The sequence below is a fragment of the Panulirus ornatus genome, chromosome 72, assembly GCF_036320965.1.
Source record: "Panulirus ornatus isolate Po-2019 chromosome 72, ASM3632096v1, whole genome shotgun sequence".
NCBI lineage: Eukaryota > Metazoa > Arthropoda > Malacostraca > Decapoda > Palinuridae > Panulirus > Panulirus ornatus.
The window spans coordinates 5914844-5927036 of NC_092295.1; the positions used below are offsets into that span (position 1 = coordinate 5914844).

The window sequence follows — 12193 nt, forward strand, 5'->3', positions numbered from 1 at the left end:
TGTACTTAAGTTAACCAATGTGCCCTTATGTGTCATTTTGTTAATCTTTCTGTAGATATTTAACTATATCAACACATGTATCTTACTTAGTTTGTAAATATTGGCATTCTATTTTCCACTACATTAAAGATATACTTTTGCAAATTCCTCAAAAATGCACATATCTCACATTCTTATTTCCAAGAGTGAAAGCAAGATTCGACTTAAACCTTCATATGTATAAGGGTAAAACTGTAGGAAAGGTGGATTTAATTAGATCACCCTAAATATATTTGCATAAGATCTTGTCAGTTTTGTTGTTTAAACTTTCACCATCAGAGGGTAATGACGGTAATCTATCTGGAACGGTAATATTGCTCTCAAGAGCTGACAAGTGCTGAACAAACGTTCTTCTCTGTCCCTGGTGTTGGGGACGTGAGGAGAACCGGTAGTATATCCTAATTATCCTGGAGATGGTGTTATTGCTGGTGTTACTGGCGTGGCTGGCGTTCACAACAGTGTTACCTCCGCTGGCGACGGAATTGGCGTGGGTAATGGCACGGGTATTGTTCATATTTGTAGTGGTGGTTGAGGTGCTCATAGAGGGACAGATGAACTGTAGTCCTCCTCCGTCTCACACACTGCGACAGATTCCGCACCTGGCAACGTCGAGGGGACCTAGTGTTGCTCTCCTCACAAGATGGGAGGGATCGCTTCCTTGTGCAGCTGGTGGGAGGAAGAGCATGTGTCCTGCTACAACTTCACCCTGACCCACCTAGGTCCCTGTGTCTAACCCAGGCACAACTCACAGACGGCAGCTGGCACCATCTAGTCGCAACCAGGTATTGTGCCTCCCGTAAAGTTGGTACGGACGAGTTGTGAGATATGTAAGATGCTGGCTGCTTTGCCACTTGGTTGTGATAACATGTTTGGTGACAGGTGAGAAGGAGATGAAAGAGAGAGTTAAATCATGGAGATGGAGAGCGAGAGCGTGGATGGAGTACCACTGAGGGGAATTAGATAGAGAGATATAGTGATGGAGTGAAGTTTCAGGAAGAGATTTTAGAATGAGTGTATGAGTTGGAGCGTTAGTGATGGAGTACAAGGAGTGTTTGACTAGAGAAGTAGATAAAATTGTTAAGTAAGGGAGTGACTAGGATGACAGAGTAGCCGAACTGATGGTACTGTTGGAGTAAAGTAAAAGTCTTAGAGTAAGGATATGTATGAAGTGCTATTGTGGAACAGTGGCTGGGTCATCAGGATGAGTGCTGTGCTAGAGTAAAGAGAGAGAGAGAGAGAGAGAGAGAGAGAGAGAGAGAGAGAGAGAGAGAGAGAGAGAGAGAGAGAGAGAGAGAGAGAGAGAGAGAGAGAGAGAGAGAGAGAGAGAGAGAGAGAGAGAGAGAGAGAGAGAGAGAGAGAGAGAGAGAGAGAGAGAGAGAGAGAGAGAGAGAGAGAGAGAGAGAGAGAGAGAGAGAGAGAGAGAGAGAGAGAGAGAGAGAGAGAGAGAGAGAGAGAGAGAGAGAGATTTTTACAATACACATAACGCTACATGCATGGAGAGGAGACCTTTTAGATGTCTTTTTCTTTACCTTTTGAGTTATTGTCATATACATTTTACTTTAACTTCGGGTCTTTGGTATATCCCGTTCTGATTTTTATCCGGTTTCTTGAAAAGTATTTTCATTCATTTCTTAAAGAAACAAAATACCATAATCTTTCGCTCACCTTAAATCTCCCTCTCTCGAAATATTTCGTACAATTTTACTAGTAGGATTTTAGCGTCGAAAACGCTCCATTTTCTTTCATGAATATTTCTCACACCAGCGGAGTTTTATATATACCTTGACTATTCATCTTTTTCACTTTATTCTGTAGTTGAAGTATCACGTTTTAGAACCTTGGCTCATAGTTCCGTAAACCTTTGAGTCTGTTGATGATGATAGGTAAGGGTGATACCGGACTCCGCATTGCGAGGCTGCGTTGCTGGGAGTACGATATATTCTAAAAAGTTCACACTCTAAAGAAATGTACATTTCCTGCTACTGGGAACAGCGCAGCCTTGGCACTGCAGGAGTCATTAGAAAATGCTTTAGTGACACCAGAACTCCTTCAAAAAATTTGGTCTTTGGGTATCATAAGATTATAAATAACAGGCTAAAGAATTTCTATGCTATATGCCCGTCACCATGAAATTTTATTAATCATCAGAATTTACTTAAGCAGTTGATATGTTTACAGCAGTATTGTCGTCGAGATGTAACTATACAGCTTTCATTTTATTCATTCAAGTGAATGATGTGTGAAAAGTAAAGGACAAAGAAAACCTGCAAAGCCATGAGGACATGGGTAAGTGATTTGCGGAGAAAGTATTCTCCTTTTACTGACCTTTGAGGAAATCCTAAAAACTGGGCTATATTTTGTGTCGAAAAAAAGTAGAAAAGATAAAATGGACAATGGGCGCGTATTCGAGCTTGATTTTTTTGCACGTCACTAAAGGGCCACAATGGATGATACTCCTTCTATGGCGTCTTCAAAGGAAGCATATAAGGACAGTGGCTGGTAGGTTGGCAGGCCCTGAAACAGGGCAGCACAATTTCCCTATCTTACATTAGATGTTTCCTTACTTGAGTCAAGTTACACACATACACAAACACATATAACTACACATACACATACTGAGATGTGAGTGTGTATATACGAAAGAGTAAAGATATACTAGTTATATAAGTATGAGACGGGTCAACTCATACATGATATTTCGTGAACGCTAAAGTGCTCTCTGTGAATTCAAATTTATTCACTCTTCGGGTTAGAATGATTTATATTGTTACACTATATATTTGGATCAATTCATATAGCATCCTAAAAATAACAACCGGCCCTAAATAAATGGACATTCTCCAATTCCTGATCTGAATTGTTCCCTGATATTCTATTATTGTTAGTAATGCGTTGTTGGCTAAAATGAAAAAAAAGAATGGTTTGATTATGCAAATACTGTTAATAACAGAAAGATTTCCTATGCTACAATCAGCAGGTATAAAATGAAGCTTGTCCGAAAGAACATTTGCTTTTACTCACATAAGAGAAGGTCTCAGTATGAGTCAGTCTTAGACCGTTTATATATATATATATATATATATATATATATATATATATATATATATATATATATATATATATATATATGTGTGTGTGTGTGTGTGAGCATGTAGGCAAAGGCGGGAAGGTAATAGGCCAATGTTACGGGAAGCTGTGGCTCAATAGCAAAGCCATTTTGTGAGGTAAATTGAAATTGTGTTTGCAGGCAGAGGCTGCATTGTAGTAACGTAATGTTGCATGTTCATATGGCTCACTAATAAAACAGGTTTGTAGGTAAGGTTAGGTCACTGATGAATGGTACCACAAGTGGAGTAAGCGTGATTAATAAAGGAGTTTCAAAGGTAGGGTTGGGTCAGTAATCAAACAGAAATGCAGACTTGATTTTATCATTAATAAAGAAGGGTCACAACCAAGTGTGGCTCACTTGTAAAGGAGAGCCACTGGTAATGATGGGACAGTAATGAAGGAAAGCCATGGTCGGAGACAGTGATAGGGTCATTAGTAAAGCAGATTCACAAGGAAGGGTTGGTCAGTAATGCAACAGTTCTACAGGCACGGGTCGGCGACCTTCCTGACGGCGGACGACGGTGACGGTGAGCTGTACAACGCCTCGGTGTCGCTAGAAGGGCGGCAACTGCTGGCGGTAGACAGGCAGGACGGCGTCTACGTGGGCGGTTCGCCCGAGTACGTGGGCCTCGCTCTTTTCAACATCCATGGCGATTTTCATGACGGTGAGGAATAACATATCATTATATTCCTTGGTCGAAATAACAATAACTTTGAATATGATTGGTGAAATCTACTCCACAAAGCAAAAAAGAACGTGCTATTTCAGCACTAAAAATTAAATCCTGAAAAATCTCAGACACTATCCCATGACAAGCAATATTTCATACCAAGCATCCAGGTAGTCCTATGAATATCACACGCCTTCAATGAATCACATTACAAGCATGGTGGTAGGAGATTCCTAAGCACCCTACACGTATATTTCTTTTTTGCACCACGCTTTGATAGTACCTGAATAACTTATCTCTTCTTTAGCCATTTTATTTACCTCGTTATCATTCATTTTCTCCTGTATCCTCATCAGCGTAGAATTATGTAAATTTATGTACATAATTCATTGGCATACGTAGGATAAAGGAGGTATGGAAATGTCTTAGAAATGACCAGAGTTAGGACGCCATAGCACACTTAGCAGGAAAAAAAATCATGGTGAATCTTACATGTAAATTTTCATAGAGCGAAACACACTCTGACCACCTACAGGGTGCGTGGACGATGTGCGCATCTCCGGCCAGGGCGTCCAACTCCCGCCGGTGGCTGCAAACAAGTCAGCGTGGAGTCAGGTGAGCGTGACGAAGGGCGTAGAACAAGGGTGCCAGGGACCCCCATCCTGTGCTAACGTCACTTGTAGGGCGCCTCTCTCCTGCATCGACACCTGGAGGTCCTACCACTGTGGGCAAGTATTTACTAAGTTCTTACTGAAAAGGAACTGATCTTCAGTAATCTTCACTGAATATTAGACAAACTAACATATAGCCATTACCAAACCTTCCCCACAGATATAAAGAACAAGATCTCTCTAAATCGAGGCTCTCTTGACAGAATTTCTCAAAAAGCGAAAGTGATTAGAAATAGAAAGTTTTCCTAACATTTTCCACTATTAGGGTTAGAGGCTGAAATATAAAGATGACCCAATGTGTCATCTTCGAATCAGAAGTTCAAAGAAAGAAAAAGATATTATCCATAGAAATCTAAAAATCTCTCATTCATGATTTTTTTCAGTCGGAAATAACTGTTTTAGCCCGGATATTCCAGTTTAACCAAAATGAACTGTTATTTCGGTTAAGAGAGGCTACAATATATTTTGTTATTTTTCCCACTATTTTCCTTCCTCACGGCACCCATTGTGTTCAGATATTCACAATAGGTGCTTTTCAACATGCTGAAGAAGGACTTAGGGATTTAGAGGTTCTTATTTGGCTAACGAGTCGTGTTGTTAAAGTCGAGATAACACTGCGTGCTCAAAAAATTTTTAACTCGTTGTTCCCCATGGCTTCTTGTTACCATTCCACTGATCAGAAGCATCGAAGTAATCAAGGCCTTCATTAAACTTTTCTCTCAGCTTAGAAGGAAAAACATTTTGGCCTGAGGAAGACTCTAAGTCATCAACTTGCCATTAGACCTTTTTACTATCTTTCTCTCTGAAATGGATTACGTCTGAAGTCTTAGTTTTACAATAAACAATGATTAATATGGTCAACGACAAGCTGGAGTGCAACAGGTTTCAGAATGGAAAAATGTATTGAAGAAATGTCTGACAAACTGTCATGTATGTTTCCTAACATCCACTAAAGCGTAAAATATGTTTATTTTGGCGCCATTCAACGATTTTTCAATTTTTTTAAGGATAGAGAACATTTACACGGCATTTTTTCCTTCCATTCTTTATATATGACAACATAAACCCAGTTCTCAAGGACCCAAATATCTTCAAGAACAGCTAAGACCTCTTTAGTAAGATCAAACCACTATATTAGCGGAATAAGAATTCATTATGAAATATTCGAAGTAAAAAGTAGAAATAACCACGGATGATATCTCGTTTACCTTTTGATTTATCATTCAAACAACAGTTTACATTTTTCTATCACCTATATCTATACCTATAACTTTCCGACCTGTATATAACTGATATGGAATGCACTAGTAATCTGTCCACATATTTCAATAGCGCAAGAGGCAACTGACGCCAGTCTGTATATCCGAAATAGATCGAAGGCAGATTAAAATTCATTGAATGCATATCTCTTATAGTATATTTGTTTCCCAGTAATCCTTTAATGTATTCTCACCAATGAATATTTTATCTCATCCACATTCCAGTACACCTCATTGGACTTTTGTAAATCAATTTTCCTATAATAAATATTTTGTCAGGCAGTCTCCTAACCTTGAAGAACCTTAGAGGTATGACATGAGGAATGATGCAAATGAGTAGTGAGTGTGGTACCGGCAGGTGTGGTGAGGGACAACTGCTGAGTGAGGCCAGGGATTCATGTGAGGACGTGGACGAGTGTGAGTGGGCACCCTGCCTGCACGGCGGCACCTGCTTGAACGCACATCCAGGTAAATGTATTTTAGCATGTAGTGAACCTCTTTATTAGATATTAGATAAATTATCATTATTATTATTATTATTATTATTATTATTATTATTATTATTATTATTATTATTATTATTATTGTTATTATTATTATCATTATTATTATTATTATTATCATTATTATTATTATTATTATTATTATTATTATTATTATTATTATTATTATTATTATTATTTATCCCTGGGGATAGGGGATTAAGAATACTTCCCACGTATTCCCTGCGTGTCGTAGAAGGCGACTAAAAGGGGAGGGAGCGGGGGGCTGGAAATCCTCCCCTCTCGTTTTTTTTTTCTTTTTAATTTTCCAAAAGAAGGAACAGAGGGGGACAGGTGAGGATATTCCAAAAAGACCCAGTCCTCTGTTCTTAACGCTACCTCGCTAACGCGGGAAATGGCAAATAGTTTAAAAGAAAAGAAAAGATTATTATTATTATTATTATTATTATTATTATTATTATTATTATTATTATTATTATTATTATTATTATCATTATTATTATTATTATTATCATTATTATCATTATTACTATTATTATCATTATCATTGTTATTATCATTATTATTATTATCATTATTATTATTATTATCATTATTATCATTATTATTTTTATTAGTATTATCATTATTGTTTTTATTATTATTGTTATCATTATTGTTATTATTATTATTATTATTATTATTATTATTATTATTATTATTATTATTATTATTATTATTATTAGTATTATTATTATTATTATTATTATTATTATTATATTATTATTATTATCATTATCATTATTATTATTATCATTATCATTATTATTATCATTATTATTACTATCATTATTATTATTATTATTATTATTATTATTATTATTATTATTATTATTATTATCATTATCATTATTGTTATTATCATTATTATTATTATTATTATTATTATTATTATTATTATTATTATTATTATTATTATTATTATTATTATTATAATTATTATCATCATTATTATTACAACTATTATTATTATCATTATTATTATTATCATTATCATTATTATTATTATTATTATTATTATTATTATTATTATTATTATTATTATCATTATTATTATTATTATTATTATTATTATTATTATTATTATTATTATCATCATCATTATCATTATCTTCATCGTTGTCATTACCATTATCATCATCGTCATCATTATTATTGTTATCATTATCATGATCATTATTAGGGCCTGTCTTGTGGCTTTAGGGAAGCACTCCTTAAGGGTGAAGGGGAAGTTGCGCTTTTTTGGGACTAGAAGGTCCTCAGTGATGCTATCTATACTCTTTTCATCTTTCTGATGACAATACAGCCTAAAGGAAGGGAATCTTTTGCTAGATATTCTAACAATGACACATGGAATCTACACGCACAACAAACACGCACAGTCGTAGATGATCCTCTGTACAGTTCTTGAGGATCCTCAAGAGTAACATCCTTCCCTATTCCCCTGGCGTAGGGTACGTGTGCGTTTGTCCATCTGGATTCAGTGGACGTCACTGCCATCTACCTGATGCTGGTGACACTTCGCTAAAGCTCTCCTTAGCTGCTCTTGTTGCCATAGTAGTCTGGTGCACCTTCCTCTTCTGTGAGTATCATGTATAACACGATTGCATGTATCGTGTATATCCTGCAATTATTGTATACATCCATTTAAATGGAAAGAGTGTTGTATATTCCTAGTAAGTTTGGACATGACGTTTATTTCCTATCCATAAACAATATACTTTGACCTACATGATAACAGGACCTGTTTTAAGATTCTTCGATATCTTACATTACATGAAAAATACCGATAGTTCCAAAGTGTATTGCAGTATGTGAAAATTTACGCCCAAACGCAACAAAGTCAGTTATTTATAGATAGATACGAACGTTGGGTCACTGAACGTTGTGAACAAGGACTCAGATACGCACTTTTGTCGAGTATAGCACTTTGAGTCAACCATATAGGCCCCATAAGAGACGAGAGATGATCTCTTCATTTACAGTGCTCATCTGCGCCTTCCTGCTCCATCAGCATCATAGACGATCGGCGCTACGTCGAGGCATGGCGGATGGTAAAGAAACGTCAGTCAACTGTAAGGAACAGGTAACTCCCCCATGCAGCCACACGCCTAACCTACTAGAGTTACAACTGTTGAAGCCGCCGAAAGCCAATGGTCAACCAGCTTGCAACAAGAACCCCAATATTGCAGGTAAAATACAAGTTGCCTGATTCACAAGTCCCAGTGTGAGGTGTGCTATGAAAGAGATTGTTTGTTTGTGTGAAAATACCTTTACGTTGCCATTTCTGACATAATGCAAAAGTTAATCTTACCCGAGTTACTTAATCCGATTACTTTCCGGTCATAAGTTATTTATCAGACCACGAACGAATACGTCCAGGTAGACGAATCTTATGACTTATTCTTATGTCGCAGAATCAAGAAATAGACTCGGAATATCATATGAGCTTATGCCAAAGGCAAAGAAACTCTGCCGTAGATCATGAGATTTCGACCCCATATCTAGGCATCCTCGATGTAAAGTTAAATATCCGACTATCTTTAGCAGCTACAGCATGTCTTATGGGCAATGAAGCGATGTACTAATATTTCGTAAAGTACCTTATGGACATATCTTATATTGTGTAGTTTAAGTTGGAGTTTATAATGTGATGTCAGAGTTTCTGTGCTCAAGGACGAATATGCAATCGCTACTTGTAGGAACATCTGGTACTAGTATTTAGAATTTCGTCGGGAGTTTAAATGAAGAGTAGGCATTCTTTGCTCTAATTCTTAGCCTTAGCCTTAGCTTTAAATGAAACATGCGTGATCAGCCCTCTTTGCTTGAGAAACCACAAAAATTAGCATGTTCGTATGATGTTAAGCTCGTATGGTGCTATAAGAGTAATTGCTTGGGCCCATTTTAAACATTTTATTATGACTGGGAATCAGAAGTGGAATGCAGGCGCTCTTAGCCTCAAAAACAGAGCAGCCATATAGGTAGATTCTTCAGCAACTCCTGGCCCAACCGCTGAAGAAATGACCCTCCTGCTGCAGATGTGGACGTGCTGCAGGTGGACGCAGCCTCCGTCACCAGTAGCTTGGAGGAGCAGAGGCGATGCGGGGCCACAGTCGCCTCGCCAGACACCAACCGCGACACATGCAGAAGAGAAGACAAGCATAAAAAAGGGAACCTGAACGGTGCAAGTCGTGGAGGAACTAATAACCCTCCTGGTGGCGACGACCTGAGAAACTATGCTTACGAAGGAGAAGGTTCTTCACCAGGATCACTCTCGTCTTGTAAGTGTAATGAGAGGGTAAAAATGGAGGGATGAACGGGAGGGAAGAGATTGTAATGAAGTTAGGAATGGAGGGTGACGGGATTGAATGAAGGAAAGAAAGATGGAATGATAAATGAGTGACGAGTTAAAGAGAGAACATGACTGATAGAAAGAAGAGAGGGTGAATAGGAGAGTCGAAAATACGTACGTGATATAAGGACTAACAGACATCATTTGAGTTTCTGTTCATAGATTTTTACTGTAAAGAAATACATGGAGGAGTACGGTTTCCAAATTATGATTCGAAATGATTCCCGATAAGCTTTTATCACTGGATATATATACGTATATGTACTGGGATAAGTGTATAATTTTCCATCTGCTTTCCATGGCAGGTTTAGAAAGCTGCAGCGGTAGTGCCAAGTTCCTGGGCGGCTTCCGTGAGGTAGCCCACATGCTGGAGTCCTGACACCCCATTGGGTCACACTCCATCCCACCAGAGACGTCGGCGACCAAAGCAGCCACGGCTGAACGCGACGTCTCTTCATCCATCGTTGTTATCGATACTTCGACTAGCGCAAATCGGTTGTCTTCGCCAGTCAGCGACGACCTGGGGAAGGCTATGGTCTCAACCATATCCACGTCACTCTCCGACCCACCGTGTGCCTTTCAAACCAAATAGTGGTCTCAGTGACATTATGTGAGCCTCGAAGTCTAATGTCCAGATGATTAAACTAGTTTTTACTTTTCCCTAAACTCTGACCATCAGCATTTGACAGTTGTACGTCTTCATAACTTTTGAGAAGTGTTACGTGTTTCCAAGTATGGCAAACTGTTTCACATTCTCTCTCTCTCTCTCTCTCTCTCTCTCTCTCTCTCTCTCTCTCTCTCTCTCTCTCTCTCTCTCTCTCTCTCTCTCTCTCTGTAATCTTTTCATTTACACTTCTACCATCAATATGTATATATCTACGGCTCCTGACGGATAACATCATTATATATAGACACTCACGGTTCCTTCAAATTAAAACCAGCTTTGAAATTACTTCTGTGCACTTAGATGTTACTGTGTTTGTGAATTATTTCAACAATTTATTCTCCGAAGACAAAATATCCAAGAGATGATGGCAGATAAGTATTTCGTAAAATTTTAGAGGAAAAACAATTTGATTTCATTCCATTTCTAACGAGAGTTGAACATTTTCATTACCTGTATGGTACAGAGCCTCGCGCATCTACTGAGACAAGAATGTATGCACCATAGCAAATACAATTGAACTGAATGTATAATGAGGTAAACACCTGACAGTCTAATACTGCAGCGTCCTAAGGACAATACCGTTTTCTGTGATTAGCAAGTTTAGAGTTTTCATTCAAAACTCATAGGTTTTCATGTTGCATCTTATATGGCGAAAATTCTAACTAGTACATTGGAATCAGCGGAGTGATTTCTTCGCGAACACAAACTGAGACACAGTTAAAGGGTTCTATTAAAAGGAAGGTTGGAGCATGAAGCATAAACGAACGTAGATTTACCTAACCCCCCCAAAAAAGACTTTTTCATACGACAGAATTCCTTGGAAATGCACTCATCCCGTTGATGTAGAAGTAATGATTCGCTAAGCATATAAAGAATGAGATCTAATCATGTATAACATTCTTCTTATTTTTTGTCCAATCTCTTGGAGAAAATTTTCTCATCATTGAAATCCCTTCTCAAATTTCAGAGTTGATGATACCATAATAGGAATGCGATATGGCAAAATAGCTGTTCGTCAATTTATTATCTACTTCTACTTAGCAAATGCGAAAGAAAGCAGACAAGTGTTGCCTGTAGGTTTTCGGTTAAGAAAGAAAGATCATTATTGTAAACATCAATTTACGTAACAGATTAGGAATCAGTAATGACTGCATCTGACTTCGAAAAGTAGTTGATGTTGAGAGGAGAATGTTTCGTCATCCGTACATGCCTTTCCCAAGAAACATACTTAGTTTTACCTAAAGTAAACCATTCTTCTATAGCAGACTTCTACTTGTAAATCTTAGAATATTAACACAATGACTGGATTCATAAACCAGTTACATGGACCTATTAATTCGCAAGTCATAAAACAATATAAGATTTCATTTGCAGTGAATCCCGTTCAGCAATATCTGAGATAAGAAAATATATAATGAAAAATAACTTTTTAGGGAAAAGATAAATGTTTCTTATATGGAAATCAGATGACGTTAGCACTGAACAATTTCAGGATACATATCGTTTTCAAACGCATGATCCCATCTGATCGTGAGCAGAAATACAGCACCTTTGGCTCACTGTGGAGCCTGGCAGACCCGAACATATGTTATAGATTTTGATTACATTAACGCAGTTACGCTCTCAGAGACATTTTGTATTTTTCTAAAAAAGTGTCTTATCAATAAAGAATTCTGATGCTGTTAATTAAGGTGTTTTGTTACTCAACCTATGATGTAAATTGTTAAGTATAGGTATTTTTTGGTGAATATATATATATATATATATATATATATATATATATATACATATATATATATATATATATATATATATATATATATATATATATATATATATATATATATATATATATATATATATATATATATATATATATATATA

General features: G+C 37.0%; 1 protein-coding gene across 1 annotated transcript in view; it reads left to right on the forward strand.

Moving 5' to 3' along the window:
* LOC139748054 (putative neural-cadherin 2) overlaps positions 1-11979 on the forward strand; it is a 56882-nt gene extending 44903 nt beyond the window's left edge. The window contains exons 22-29 of the mRNA XM_071660633.1: positions 630-821; positions 3634-3812; positions 4354-4546; positions 6107-6216; positions 7744-7872; positions 8276-8482; positions 9329-9571; positions 9948-11979. Coding sequence (XP_071516734.1) covers positions 630-821; positions 3634-3812; positions 4354-4546; positions 6107-6216; positions 7744-7872; positions 8276-8482; positions 9329-9571; positions 9948-10021 — 1327 coding nt within the window. The 3' untranslated portion in view covers positions 10022-11979. The remainder of the gene's footprint in view (positions 1-629; positions 822-3633; positions 3813-4353; positions 4547-6106; positions 6217-7743; positions 7873-8275; positions 8483-9328; positions 9572-9947) is intronic.
* Positions 11980-12193: the final 214 nt, after the last annotated feature.